This window comes from Spizellomyces punctatus (assembly GCF_000182565.1).
Source record: "Spizellomyces punctatus DAOM BR117 chromosome Unknown supercont1.4, whole genome shotgun sequence".
In the NCBI taxonomy this organism is placed as follows: domain Eukaryota; kingdom Fungi; phylum Chytridiomycota; class Chytridiomycetes; order Spizellomycetales; family Spizellomycetaceae; genus Spizellomyces; species Spizellomyces punctatus.
This window is the reverse complement of record NW_015971540.1, coordinates 281162-296007: the sequence shown is the minus strand read 5'-3', so window position 1 is coordinate 296007 and position 14846 is coordinate 281162. Positions and strand designations below refer to the sequence as shown.

General features: G+C 47.6%; 3 protein-coding genes and 1 non-coding gene across 4 annotated transcripts; 2 read left to right on the top strand and 2 right to left on the bottom strand.

Moving 5' to 3' along the window:
* Positions 1-628: 628 nt before the first annotated feature.
* Positions 629-4431, bottom strand: SPPG_02544 (uncharacterized protein). Its single transcript, XM_016750828.1, has 6 exons — positions 3626-4431; positions 3134-3550; positions 1505-3075; positions 1304-1430; positions 1007-1245; positions 629-945 (listed from the first exon to the last, which is right to left on the bottom strand). Exons 1-6 carry the CDS (start codon positions 4065-4067, stop codon positions 874-876), a joined length of 2868 nt encoding a protein of 955 aa, XP_016610079.1. The 5' UTR covers positions 4068-4431; the 3' UTR covers positions 629-873.
* Positions 4432-5268: 837 nt separating this feature from the next.
* SPPG_02543 (uncharacterized protein) lies at positions 5269-7408 on the top strand. Its single transcript, XM_016750827.1, has 7 exons — positions 5269-5488; positions 5553-5601; positions 5656-5787; positions 5871-6104; positions 6166-6874; positions 6938-7025; positions 7084-7408. The coding sequence occupies exons 1-7, from the start codon at positions 5282-5284 to the stop codon at positions 7258-7260; spliced, it is 1596 nt and encodes a 531-aa protein (XP_016610078.1). The 5' UTR covers positions 5269-5281; the 3' UTR covers positions 7261-7408.
* Positions 7409-7571: 163 nt separating this feature from the next.
* Positions 7572-7643, bottom strand: SPPG_10054. Its single transcript has one exon. It is a non-coding gene; the product is annotated as a tRNA-Gln (tRNA).
* A 71-nt stretch (positions 7644-7714) lies between these two features.
* SPPG_02542 (uncharacterized protein) lies at positions 7715-9687 on the top strand. Its single transcript, XM_016750826.1, has 5 exons — positions 7715-7880; positions 7947-8090; positions 8159-8325; positions 8385-8603; positions 8668-9687. The coding sequence occupies exons 1-5, from the start codon at positions 7753-7755 to the stop codon at positions 9555-9557; spliced, it is 1548 nt and encodes a 515-aa protein (XP_016610077.1). The 5' UTR covers positions 7715-7752; the 3' UTR covers positions 9558-9687.
* Positions 9688-14846: the final 5159 nt, after the last annotated feature.

Sequence of the window (14846 nt, the reverse complement as noted above, 5' to 3'; positions counted from 1 at the left end):
ATAAATTCCTATTACCTTAATAATAATAAAAAGTATAGTAATGAACATTATTGGAGAACTCGGATGAAAGACTTGCTAAAAGTAGTTACCGAATTATTTGCCATGAGCTAAAAAGTTGTTACCGAATTATTTGCCATGATCGTGATCCCAAACTGTCCTCTTATATGTGCCTAAAACACTTCGGCCCTAATTGCTGGCTCATTCTTCATCGACCTTGCGGGCTGGCCTTGTGGGGCTTTTGCAAATTCCAAAAACACAGTCCGCACAGCTGTTGTTTTTTGGATGTGGTCAAGGCAGTAACGAAAGGAGTTATGGCTGGGGATGGTGATGGTAATGATGCAGGCACTTTGAGACACTCGTGGCGTCTTCCTCCCAAACCACCTGCCAATCCAGATGATTTGGGCACCGGCCTTGGGCCGAAAGCAACAGTTCCAAGTCTTTGTTTTGCCGATATGACGCTGCACGTCGATCGACATCCTAGATCGGCTTGCTGCGCAGACTTATGTCCTCAAATGAAGTTGGACCGTGTGAGCTTGGATAGACATTGAGCAACTCATGGTGTGTGTGCAGACAAACAGTAGTTGTCCTTTGTTGTCAATATTTCTGCACTCAAAACGCATCATTGAACTTCCTTTTTCATAACAGGTGCGCAATGGATACTATTAAGGGATGTCCCGTGCTGGTTTGCTGGCTGGGATAGCCAGTGATAACTCGGGGGCTGCCCAGATGCTTTTCATTCACTTGGAACAAGGTTACGGAATTGCTCCCGCTGTGCTTTTCGTACATGCGTGCCGTCTCTATATATATATCCACCACACTTCACCACGGCTCAGCCGGGTTCATTCTTCTCCGTAATTCTACTGTAATGCGACATCAGGCAGCCGCAGATGGAGATTGTTTAGCGGGCCTACATTCAAAGGAATGCCCACGAATCCAGTGGGCAATCTAGTAAAAGTGATTTTGTTAGTCCACCAATATGGTTAATAAATCATTCGCGTCCTCCTACCTGACAATTGACGCTACAATATCTAGCCCTTCTACATTTTCCACATGTTCGCGTTTTCCCCAAGCTCCCACAAGCAAGACATTCTCGACTTACGCTTCCAGAGCTTTCATCTCCTTCTACCATGCGGAGAATCGTGGGTGTAACTTTGGACCATGGTTGGGTGCGTACATGAGTGCTTCCAGTTACAACGGCATATTTGACTTCGAGGGTGAGACGAGTTTTGAGATCCTGATTTATGACTACGCAGATTGGTTAGCACAAGGTCAAAGTTATAAAACCGTTTTTTGGTCTACTTACTTGGAGGATAGAAATGAAATCGAACAGTTTCTGCTTCCAGGCCTTTCGAGAAATGTTCTACAAGTTTGCGGACATTGTCCAAGGCGAGACAGTTGCCCGCAATTGTATAGTGCGCATCTGGTACTCGCTAATCAATCAGAAAATGGCAGGTTAGTGGTGGCGTTCATCGCACCATAACAGAACGCTGAGTTGGGTGCTCACCCTGCCATCCGCCCCAACCATCCCAAGATAATGGACCATTGCTTTGATACTCGCGATTCGATGTTCTCTTCCCTCCATATTACTGTGGCAGACACCCATTTGATAGTAGATTTCGGCTAGCGCATGCGAAAGCGTGGGCTTTCCCTTTCCTTTTTGGCACTCTTTCCCATCTTTCTGAGGAGTATTGCACGCATTCTTTCCTTCTATGCGATATGCAATCTCATAATCCTTTAGTGCTTCCTCAAAGAGCATCAGGCGTGTTCTGTATCCTGCTCGAAGCACATACGCCGCCACCTCTTCTGCATTTGCTTGTATGACTTTTGTGCAGGCAACTATACCAAGTTCGCATGGACGATTTAGTAGGTTAAGGAAACAGTCCACGAGGAGCGCGTCCGAGTTATTCGGGTCGCGGGCCAAAACAAAGCTGACGGAGACAGCCGCAAGCAGGCGCAGATTATAATGCTGAAGGTCGAAGAGGCCTTCAAAGGCGCGAAACCCCTTGGCGTATTCGGCAACAGCCTGTTCATGCCGCTCGAGTTTACTGTATTCTTCGGCCCTATGGAAGGTGGTTTTTATGTTCTTCAGGTGTGCTATGGCGTCGTAGTTAGTATCTCGGTATTGTTCTAGTTGCAGTAATGTAGGTACAGTTTTTGAGTTTCCACGGTCCTGAAGATAGACTCCTTTGGTAAGGTACATCGATTCAAGAAGAACCTTCATGTCCTTGTATCCATCACTATCCGTGTCATATGGTTCAGTCTGATCTGATGTTACGACACCGTGACCCGCGCTCGCTCCTGATGTAGGACCATTTGTTGCTGTAGCTGAAACGGCAGGTCCGCTTCGGGAAGCCGACGAAGTGAGATCAAATCTTACGGGCGTCCCGCTTATCCCAGGCATGCCGCCCAGTCCTGCATCAGCTGATATTTGTGTGTTAACCAGATTGAAAGGCTTTTCCTGTTCGAGCCCATTCCATATGGGACCATTTGCCTCATTTAAACTGTACCCAGTGATACACGCTTGGTCTTGGGCCTCCGTGCGAATCTTTTGACATCCACATCGGTTGGATGCTCGCTGCCATTTATCCGCCATATCATTGTCCTGCCTGATGCCAATGCCGCTACGATACATGCTGCAGACCGCCCATTGAGCGGGTTGGAAACCCTGCAGTGCTGCGCGGTGATACCAATAAAATGCTCTCTGCATTGGAGTATAGGTAGACTCTGCTGCCTGGGATCCCTTCGTCGTTGGGGCCTCATGCAATCGGCCATCCTGATAGACCTTTCCCATAAGCCATTGCGACCGAGCATGGCCCATTTTCGCCGCCTTGAGAAGCCACTTTTTCATTTGCCGAATGTCAGCCTTTGCTCCATGTTTGGTAGACGAGTGTGCTAGTGCAAGATCGTGCAATGTGCGCGGGGTTTTGACCTGTTGAGCAGCTGCAACCAAGTTGTCATACGTCTCAAACGCCGGATCGAGGGAAAGGGTGGCAAGGCGTACCGCTGACGGAAAGTGCCCGCGAGAGGTGGCTTTCCGATACCATATTTTCGCTTGCATATAGTTCACATTCACGCCTGATTTAACAAGACATTAGAGCTCACGCGCAGAATACAAAGTTTCTACATGTGTTACCTTTGCCTTTCTCCAGCGCTTGTCCGACTTTGAACATTGACTTGACATAACCTTGTTCGGCGCTTTTTTTGTAATAGACAAAGGCAGCCGAGTCATCTCTATGTATGCCTGCTCCCCTCTCATACATTTCCGCCAGGGCTGACAACGCGTTCACGTCTCCGAGTTCGGTGGCGCGCTTCAGGTATTTGAATGACCTATTGTAGTCAGCACCACAACCTACACCACGGCGATACCAATCACCAAGCATAGCGTTTGCTGCAGCAATGACCGCCTTTCTGTAATGATGGTGATTGTGCTTGCTATTTTGTGGTGGGGCATCTGACGATGCAGCTGAAGGGGTTGGTTCGGGTGCTTTCAACTGCGACTGGTCCGACGCTGCGCTGCCGTTCACTGATTTTTGAGCTTCCAAAGGCAGCTCTACCGCATTCAAAAGTACAAAGTCAGACGAACATAAATGCTCAGCACCACAATAACACATCCCATCGTACAAACCCGTATTAGCCGCCTTTGTTAGCCACTTTAATGCCTCCTGATCATCACGTTGCAAGCTCTTCGATCCAGCATGCAGGCATAACGCATACACAATGCATGCGCTCGGATTTCCTGCGGCCGCATCTAACTGAGCTCGAGCGGCAAGGGCCGGGGTATCATCAATGAGTTCAACACAATACTCAAGCTGGCGCATGATATGCCGTAGGTACTTTTCCAAAAGTGAGGTGGAAGCAGGTTGGATTGTTGTTGCTGTCAGTGTATGTCGTGGTGGCGTCATATCTGTGACTGGGGAAGGGGGAGGAGGAGGATTGGCAGGGGAGGAGGTGAATGTCCAAGTATTGTTTTGAACTGCGGAGGATGATGGACTATGGGCTGAAGATGATGGAGATTTCTGCATCGTTGGGTGTTTTATCGCTTGATGTGGAGGGTGTACAGTCGCCATTCCTTGGGTAGAGCTCGAACGTAGGACTCTTCACTAGAGTTCCTTGGTACCGTTTGTAGATCTCTCTCAAGAATCAAGTGTACCTGTTCCAACATGTGTAAACGCTGGAGGTAAAAACGGTCTTTGAAACGTCTACTCTCAGCACACAGCGTTTCTTTATATTTCCAAGAACGGGACGTGTTGACCAACAAAGGTTCCAAGCTGACGAAAACCGAAAGATAAGTTATGACTTGAACAGGATGCGCAAGTCGGGTGTGCTATATCCGGTGGTTATCGCCTGTGCCTTTCCACAGAGGTGAGATTCCGCTCGTCCTCAACGTACAAATTACTGCGCTTGGCCAGCGATCGTTGACAGGTCTTGGAGTAGTTGGGGCGAAATCCGCCAAACGGCGCAGCACAAAAATTGTTAGTAACGCGATCACGTAAGCGCGCGCCGATCATACGCGTTTCAACCAGCTGTCTCGGCAATTGGGCTCTGGGTTAGGGTTAGGCAATGGGCAGGCGAATAGTGTTAAAAGAGTATAGCCATCCTACACAGTTGATTGCGTAGAAAGTAAGAGGTAGATATTGGTGTGATCGGTGCCAGGAGATGGCACGGTATCTTGGATGCCTCATTCACGTCATGTTACTGCTGGCAAAGTAATTTCCACAGTTGGATGAGCTTTTCATCTACTGCTTCTGCCACCTTGATTCTGGCTTCAACATGTTCAACAAGAGTGAAGCTGGTCATCATTATGGTTGTACTTGGTTACTTCCACTCAGCATGGTGCTTTGTGCCTGCGTCCATTGGTGGCTGTCTGTTATGGAAAGATCGGAAAAGTAGCCCAATTACGATTATTTTTGTTGCTCTGCAATAACCATTGAGTTTATGGGTGATGCTTGAAGTGGCTCCTGTCTTTGCTGAACAGTATTCCAATGCTTTGTGTATCCCGGGCGTTCAAGTAGCCACGCCATACCTATGTGCAAAAATGACTATAGTTTGCATTCGGCATGATACGCGGCTAACCTATCAAGAGTCCAAAGGGAAGCACCAGTCTTGTGCTTGTGCGTGCTCGGAATAAGCTGGACTTCATTGCTGTACATAATAGGACATTACACGGCATCTCACTACCATTGGCTTTGTAAGCTGAGGTAGGACAGTTTGTTGTCATAGTAACGCCATCACGATTGAATCGCACGCCTACCAGCCTCATTTGTATGGAATATTTTATGCCATGAGTGACCCTACCATACCTCTCGATGCGATAGTAATTGAGCCTAAAGAGTCTACCCGCAACTCGCACAGCTCTTCAATAAATGTCTCAGCCCAATGTGCACCGGACGAAAACAAAAGCGCTCTAGACGAGGATCAGGAGCCGCGACATGACCCAGCAAGAACGATAGATACCTTTGATAAAGCGACGTTGCATCGACTGTCTATGGTAGCAAGAACCTTGGCTTTGTAAATCTGATAAGACCGCGGATCTTAAACCCAGGACATGATAGAGCTACTTTCTGACGACTTGGAGCGTCAGGATGGATGAGTGGGCGACTGGTACGTCTGGTGAAGAATATAGCCAATATGTCCTATACTTATACAATTTGTTAGCTCTCTTTTTATCCTATATATTTCCGCACACTCTTCTGACCGTCTCTCTATATGGATTCCTCGTCACATTGTTTGCCATTCTTTTCAGCTCGACAGTTGGTTCTGTGGTTGACAAAGTACCTCGCCTTAAAGGTAGTCAAGCAGCATTTTGACATTTTCAGAGTCTCCCTCTGTCCTATGCTGCTGCCGACTCATCTCTGTGATCCTTTCAATAGCCATTCGCATCTTCCTTGTGTTGCAAAATCTCTGCATAGCGGCTTCATCACTGGTCTTGTATGCAATAACCCTGCGGTTTGGATTGAATGTCAATAGGACGATGACATATATCCTGTATTCAGGAAGTCTGTTGCTGGGTATTGCCTTGCGACTGGCGAATATTGGAGAAGTTGTATCCGTGGAACGCGACTGGGTGGTGGTTATTGCCCACGCCGACACGTCGGCATTAAGTAGTGAGTCTGGCAGCCTACAATGCTCCACGAGAAATTTAATTAAGTCTGATTGATCTGTTAGGTATGAACGCCTACCTTCGTCGAATAGACTTGCTGTGCAAGGTTGCAGCGCCCCTCGTGGTGTCTGGTATAGCCGAAGCTCTTTCCACACCGATTGCCATGCTAGTGACTGCTGGTTGGAGCATTCTAACTGCTCCTCTTCAGTGGTGGCTGATTTGGCAAGTGTATCGCCGCGTTCCAGCCTTGGCCATCCCAAAGACAGCCAGGGAGTCAACAGAGCAACGTGCGGACTCTTCTGCTGTGGGTCTTACCGATGTCGATCCCAGCGTCAACCATTCATCCCCCGTAGCGAGCTCCGTACGATCATGTTGGGATCAATGGGCCCGCTTTTTTCGGCACCCTGTGTTCCTTTCGTCCCTGGCCATTGCTCAACTTTACATGACAGTGCTGTCCTTTGGACCAGTAATGATTTCATATCTGCTTGCACAAGGATACTCCTCGGCGCTTCTCGCCGGTATGCGCAGTATTGCGGTGCTTGCGGGTATATCTGCCACCATTGCTATGCCGCGTATGGTCGCCCGCATCGGCCTTGTGCGGACCGGACTATGGGCAATCTGGAGTGAGCTCTGGTCACTGGTGCCAGTTGTGATTTCGTTTTGGATGCCTGTAGGGGGAGTTGCGGCAGGAGTCATGATGTTTGCTGGTACTACGTTGTCACGGTTTGGACTGTGGACTTTTGATATGACCCAAATGCAGATCATGCAGGAAAGGTGCGTTCAATGACATTTTGAATGCCGCATGCATTAGAACATGATTTGATTCTTTCCTAATAGGGTTGACGCAGCGGAAAGCGGAGTTATCAACGGAATGCAATACTCTATGCAGAATTTCTTTGAACTGCTGGCGTTCATGACAACAATTGTAAGAAGTTGGACTTGATTCGCTCTCAACCCGATCCTTAACACTTCGAACTTTCTAGGTTTGGAATGATACTGACTCATTTTACATTCCTGCCATCCTTACTGCTGCGGCAGTCGCATCTGGTTCATTAACTTATTCCGTCTTTGCTCTTCGAAATCGCGGGCATTTGTTTCATTTTGAAAAGCTGGCGCGATGGGGAATATCACCGCCTCGAAGAGAGTCTGGGAGAATTTGATCTCGCCTATTGAATTCCAATGTTATGGACAATATTGTGCTTTGCGTTTCAGCCAAAACATGGGACATAAATTATGTATTGCTAATACTGAGCCAGCTTGCTGCCTTCTACTTGCCTTAGATAATAAGAATTATAACATTCTACTAAACTCCGGGCCATGCTATGAACCAGTTCTTCTTTTTTTCGTAGAGAACGATTGCAGAATCAGCAGAGGTCGTTTGTATCAGATTTCCTCAAATACTCTACATGAATAGAACCACTTGCGACAAAAGGCTGGGAAGAAAAAAGCAATGAACTTGGGATTCCCCATAAGGTCCCACCGAGATTCGAACTCGAGTCGCAGGATTCAAAGTCCTGAGTGCTAACCACTACACCATGGAACCGTTGCTTTCCTATCCAACTCATAAATATGATATTCAAAAACAAATTGACCGTTCTAACTCGCCCGTTGAAAGGACAGTGGTTTGGCTTCTCAGTCGCGGGTTTGGCGTCATGTCACTATCCAACTCTGCTGCATTGATGCCCGTTTTACCTCGCAAGACCACTGGCGCACCTGCGCATGCTTGCTTGGTCAATGCCTCTTGTACCTTGGTAGACAACAAGGTCTACGTTTTCGGTGGGTAAGTTCTTGATCTCCTAAACGACAAGAGTTGAGAATAAACTTGTCACGTCCACCTTTCCCGCAGTTTCCACATGTACACGGATGAAGTGTACAATGACATTCTCGTCTTTAATGTAAATGACAGCCACTGGAAGCGACTTGAGCATGTTAAAGGAAACTGGCCGGTACCTAGAAATAGTCACACAACCACCTACTGGAAGGACGGAAAGTATGAGCTTTGTCAAATTGTAACTTTTTTTGACGACGTTTAGTTGCTAATAACCCTTTTTGCTGCAGATTGGTGATCTTTGGCGGGCAGGACGTGAATGACGAGTTCCTGAACGATGTGTATATACTGCATTTGAGGACCTTAACTTGGGAGAAGCCAGAAGTCTCTGGCGACATTCCGTCAGGTCGTGCAAAACATTCCGCTGTAATTCACAATGATAAACTCTACATTGCCGGTACGCTTTGTCAATATGTAAACCGCACCAACGTCGTTGTTTTAACGAACATTCAATAGGAGGATGCCAAGGGAAGGAAAACGACGTCTCTCGCGATCTTCATGTACTGGACTTGAACACGTTTACGTGGGAACCACATGTCCCATTTGTTCGCCGATACTCTCATTTCTCTTGCATATATCGGAATCGTCTATATATCTACGGTGGAATGTATGCAAGTTTGGATTGTGCTACCGATATTGCCTTTATTGATTTGGATGACATGAACGTGAGCCAAGGTGAGCTATCCATTTTGGATCCGCGGAAGGCTTGAACTGTCCCTAACTGTCACTATTTGCACAGTGGTTGTTAAATGTGAAGATTCGCCCCCCAAGTTGGGTCAGCATTTTGCTCAACTGTGCGGCAATAACTTGGTCGTCGTAGTCACGCAATGCCTCAAATACGATGAAAATGCCATTGCTACTACTACCGGTATATGGACTTTGGGACTTGACTCCCTTCGATGGCGACGTCATGAGAATTCAGACATGGATCAGCGTCATGCGTCTTGGCACTACTATGTGATGAACCCAGACGATAGACGATTCATCCTGTTTGGTACCAATGACCGTGACCCAGACGAATCGAATTTAACCTTAGTGTTAACCTTGGATTTGGAAACGTATGGAATAGTTTACGTTCCGCCCGGAGCAGCGGGGCGTGATTACTCTATTCTCTTCGAAAAGCCCGAATTCGCAGACTTTACTATTATGTCATCTGAAAAGGACATGCCGCCTATTCTCGTACACCGTCTGATATTATCTACCCGTTGGCCACATTTCCGAAATATCTGTACCTCTGGCATGAGTGAAGCTGCGAGCGCAACCCTAACGTTGGAGGACCCGTACCATTCCGTCAGAGCTTTCCTTCGATATCTTTACACTGACTCTCTGGAAGGCATGTCCGTTGAAACAGTGGCGAATCTTTTGGTCATGGGCAATAGGTATTGCCTAGATCGGCTTCAGAAGCTCTGTTGTGCTGATCTCCATGCTCGAATGGACGTAGAGAGTGTTGCGACAGTGTATGCTCGGGCTTGTATGGTGCAAGACGAGGGCCTTTGTCAGAGAGCTCTGTTCAAGATCATGGATGATTTTGGAAGAGTGACCAAGACAGCCGGGTTTAGGGAGTTGACGCATGAACAGTTGATCGCTTTGTGGGATGCGATCCCTCGGGAGGCCTTTATAACTGCGTGATTCGCAGCGGTTATTGCGGCCCCCACAACCTTTTTTTGTTATATAGCATTGTTTGACAGAATTTGTACTATATCCTTTGGCCTCTGGCATTTTCCTGCAAATGTAAAAAAAAGGCCTTGAAGACTGCAGACTTTTCTGACGCTGACATTCCTATTCTGATACATGAGTATTCTTCTTGGTAAAGGTGCTATTGCCTCCCATCTCCAGCACCGCCCTCATTCGGGGGCCACAGCTGATTCCCAATCTCTCAGAACGCGTCTTCACCTAGCCCCAATATGATATAAACCAGTCCTATCAATATATACGCATTGACTCCTGGATGCGCAGTCGATAACCTCCGCGCGGCATTCACAACGAACAAATGATCCGGCATGCTCTGGTTCGGGTTTGGGTTGTTGCTACGTTGTCCTCGGAAAGGGATCTACAAGAAAGGGCGTAGGTTAGCAAAAAGCAGATTGATTGCGCGTTCGCCACGTAGCAAGGTCTTGCGAGATGTAATAACTCGCAGCCAAGTAAGGTGACTGATCGTTGTACAAGACCCTATACGGTTCCCAGCTTCCGAAAGATACTTGAGTCGCAGTGAATACCCAATCAACTGATTGTCAACTAATCGTCACAGCCCCAGCAAAGCTCACATCAGCAAACTCTGGTCGTAAACGGATGATAGTTCATGTGGATAGGCGCCCGAAAGATACACACACCCCGCCAAAACTGAAACTGATTGCCGCAAATCGCAGAGCCGCCTTTATCCGCCCACTTCAGCCAAGATGCCATTGGATCGCAGCCCCAGGATGGTTATGGCCCCAGCAAGCGACTGCCCCGAAAGACACCATAACTCGCCAAAGAAGAGACTGACGGCCAAGGCCCGACTTAGGTAGCTGACGATAAAAGCATGATGAAGCCCACCTACTTTCAGCCTGCTCACTCACTTGGTGTTTTCTCTTCGTTGCAGAAACGAGAAGGATTTGTCGAGTTGTTCAACGTGGACGTGGTGAGAAGAAAGTAAACGCGGGGGAGAACAGGCATGGCAGCCTTTTATGTGTGAAAACAGCGACTGACAGGCGTTTCTGCATGACTACTCTGTGACAAAGAAATAGTTGGCGACATGCGGGAGTTAAAGGAAAGACATGACGGGGGGAAGGAGAAGGTTGTGATAGATGGATTAACGCGTTGGCTTGAAGGACATGCACGTGAACATGCGTTCATCCAATCAAGGGGCGTTCTGATGCCGTCAGCAGCAAGTCAAAAGTTCGTCCGATCAGCAATAGCCATGGTCTGGAAGGATGGCCTTACGGTTCATCACCGAAACCGAGGGCCTTCACAGCACAAACTGGGATGTCGACCAAAGCTTTTGTTCAATATACAAAGCTGCAAGAGCCTCACCATCAACTTTCCTATGAGGAAACGAGTCTGTACTCGTTTAGTTAGCGCATGGTTGTTTCAACAAATAGGATAATTGCGATTTGGTATTTTGTGCACAACCAATTCCCATCGAGATATTTACAAGGGGTAGACACATGAATTGTCAAAGAACGAGTAGTTTGCAGCCTTTTTGTGGATAAGAATAAGGCGCTGAATTTGGACTGACTGTCAGAGATAGTAGCAAACGCTCTGCGGCGACGTTGCAATGTTAAGACACGGCGGTATGTTCTCCTCGAACACTCACCAAAGTGCGATAAGGGTGCACCTTGCACCTGCCTGGTCCTCCTTGATTCATGTGTACCCAGTGCATTCGAGTTGCTGCGACTCGTCATCCATGTTGAAAAGCGCGCATTTGGGCCATGATGTTCGGAATACTCGCTGTTTTGGACTCGCTGCTGCTGCAGACTTACATGAGGAATAAAGAAGCAGCACATTAAGCAGGAAAGAATATGCTCGGCGATGTGACAAATGATCACTTTTAATGAAACGGAAGTCCATTTTTCAATTTAACATAGTTTGGCTGGTATTTCATGGGCTATCCATGCACTCATATAATTCATTTCGAACCACACATATCCGGTGAATACATCGATACAAATTGGGATATTCCGCCCTCTCTACACGTTCGATGGCAAAACCCAACCACCCTTCGCCTGTTAGGAGGTAGGATTGGGAACTGCTAAACTCCTTCCGAGAAGCGTGGATGGTTGCAACATCCATCTCTATGCACATGGGATGAGATACCCAACTTTAACTCTAACCTTAAAAAACATTCCGGATGTCACGCAGTACAGGTCTTGCTCTAAGGTCTCTTGGGGCCATGAACCCATCGACGGAGATTATGAGAAACTGCCATTTATCAGCATCTTGGAAACTCGTTCTTTACGCCCTTCTGCTTTTTTGCTAATCTACCCGCTCTTTTTCAATGTCGTTCAACCCAACGTTAGGTCGTTTCGCACCCCAAGATTTCCCGAGTGTTGAAGACCTCGCAATCATGAGACCGGTCCCGCCGGCCAAGAATCCTTCGTGGCTGTCCTTGTTGCGCGATCTGGCGGGTGATCGTGCTCAATTCCAACCAAGGCGTACCATTCTCACTTGCACGTACCCTTCTCACTTGCCTTTGCAAAAGGGAACACTTTCAAAGATTTGGAAGTAAGCTCTGGTACAAGTCGTATCGATGTATTCACCAGACTAGCGGTTCGAATGGATATATACGTGCAAGGAGGGTGGGCAGACTAAATATGTTTTAACTAGTGTGAACATATGCATGCACCGCACTTGACAAAAGACCTGAAAATACACAAGATGCAGTTTACTATTATTTATATCCTATGGAAGTATAGTTGAAATCGAACCAGTCCTCAGTTTGTCCGATGAATACATCAATAAGACTAGTACTTGCATCATTGGCATCTGATCCATGGCTTAAGGCTTCTCTTCTTCTGAATTTCTCCATTGTATGAGAGAGAAGAGAGCTATAATAGCACGAATGAAAGGAATAAAGATTATAAGGAAGGCATAATGAGGGGTGAAACCAGTAGCCTATAATTCCAATTTACAGGAGAGAAGTATAACTGACCGACCTATCTAATTATAATATAAAGGTATGATTACAATTATCTCCAGCACCAGTACTAAAATGTACTCTTGAGTTAACACCGACTACCGCACCAATCCGCTTCACCACAGCATGAAGATGCAGAACCTGGATACATCCTCGTTTCTGCATCTTCATGCTGTGGTGAAACGGATTGGTGCGGTAGTCGGTGTTATCTGGACCCAGCAATACAGCACCCCACGGACTCCGAAGCCCCCCTTCTTGGGCCTTTCCTCCTCCGCCACAACCCTCTCCTTGGGCCTCTCCTCTTTGGCAGGAGGCCTCCTCCCTATGCCTGATGGCCCCGCACTTGGCCCTGCGCTCGGAGTCACATTTCCGCCCGCCTTGATTTCACCTCCAGAGTCCCCCGGCTTCCTGGTTCCTGATCTGTCGATTGTCCCTCACGGCTCTCTCTCGTGTTTGAGGCGCCTCCGGTGACCACCGTGGTTTCTCCCAATTGAGATGCAGAACCTGGATACATCCTCGTTTCTGCATCTTCATGCTGAGGTGGAACGGATTGGTGCGGTAGTCGGTGTTAACTCTGGACCCAGCAAGCAGTGGCGTATCCTCTATAGTCACATTTCCGCCCGCCTTGATTTCACCCCCAGAGTCCCCGGCTTCCTGGTCCCTGATCGGGCTCCACTTTGAAACCCACTCGGATGCGGTGGAATTCGCAGAATCCCTCAGTCAGCCCCGCGCGATTTCAAACGGGAATTATTCTTCCATACCGCCCCTTGGAAGCTTTAGACAGTGAATCATGTCTAATTTGCCTCTTTTGGCAAATCACATGTGCTGTCCAATCCATTCGGACAATTTCACACTTGGTCTACAGCGGAAGTCGAATATTAGACAGCAACGGCAATACAATTTGCAATGGTATCAAAACCTGATGGCAAAATGTCCTTGGCAATACGATATAGGCAGCATGGACGCTGTCATGAGGACTGTCCATATCCGACGGCTCATACGCTCAATATCAAATCCGTAAAAGTATCTATCAAAAGACCCACTTGGCATGTGCTTTCATGTCATGCCAGTTGCATAAAATGCCAGCAGTACGTCATTTTCCAACGGCGACCTCAGCAATCGTACATGTGGAGAGAAATGTCGTGCCAAAAGAAACCTCAAGGAGTATATGGTTATGGCACGCAAAAGTTTAGGCAGCGCCGTCAATCGCAAAAGGCAATACCTAAAGGCCGCTGTCGGTAAAAGACTGATCCATAAAGCTGGGACAATGATCGGTCTTCTCGACCAACGACAACGGGTCAGAGTAGTATTCCATCGGATGGTACAGCAGCGACCAAGTATTGTTAATAGCATGTCCCTTTAGGACAGAGCTGAGATGTGTATATACAAGTGCGAGCCATACTGCTACACGACGATCCTTTGTTCAGCATGCTCTCCATCAATATAACGCTCGGCAAATTGCTTGCTCCGCTTCATACCCAGACTGTACCGTCCACGTTCACTTAATTAACAAATCATTCACCGATATGCTCCTGCTCCCCTTTAATCGCCATGTTGAACTGGCAAGCTCAGCAGAGTCTTGATCAAGTGGGGGACATTTACTAGAACTCAGTGTACCAAAGGGGATATTCAGCAACGTGAACTCACATCGGAGTAACGAATCCATTCAAAAGAACACAAGTCCATATGACACTCTGCCAAATCTGGACAAACTTTGAGTTGGTCGAAGGAGGAGCGCTACATCCCGCTCTAACGTTGCCCTGCGCGGTCAATGTACATCCGTCATCTTGGACCTCTTGGATCAAACCTCCCTCTTCCTCCGTCCCCCATGAACACGCGAACCCTTCCTCAGCGCGGGAGGGCTCTAATGCAAACCTATTCTTGAAGAAGACGAATACTTTGTATCGGTGATACATATGGAATCGTAGGGAGCTCCGTTCGATCCTCCGATCCCTCCGATTCGCAGTGTGCTATATAGTTGTGACTTTGGATCGGAAGCTACAGCATACACTTGGACTTGTATACACTCCTATCGACGCATTCATCGCCCGCCCCATAGCAGCAATAAAGCACAGGGGCACCCCTATCGCAAATACTTTTAGTCGCCCTTGTCGTCCCTCGTGCTTGGGTCATGCTTGGTTTGCACCTCTGGGCTCCCACCACCATCCGGGCCTCCGTGTACTAGCTATACTTGGTGATGACATGTGGTGGGACAGTCATCAGCACATATTAAACAAATATTAGGAGCAGCAGCATCCGTATGCAACACATGCCTGAATCAACTGGTGAATTAAAAAGCACAG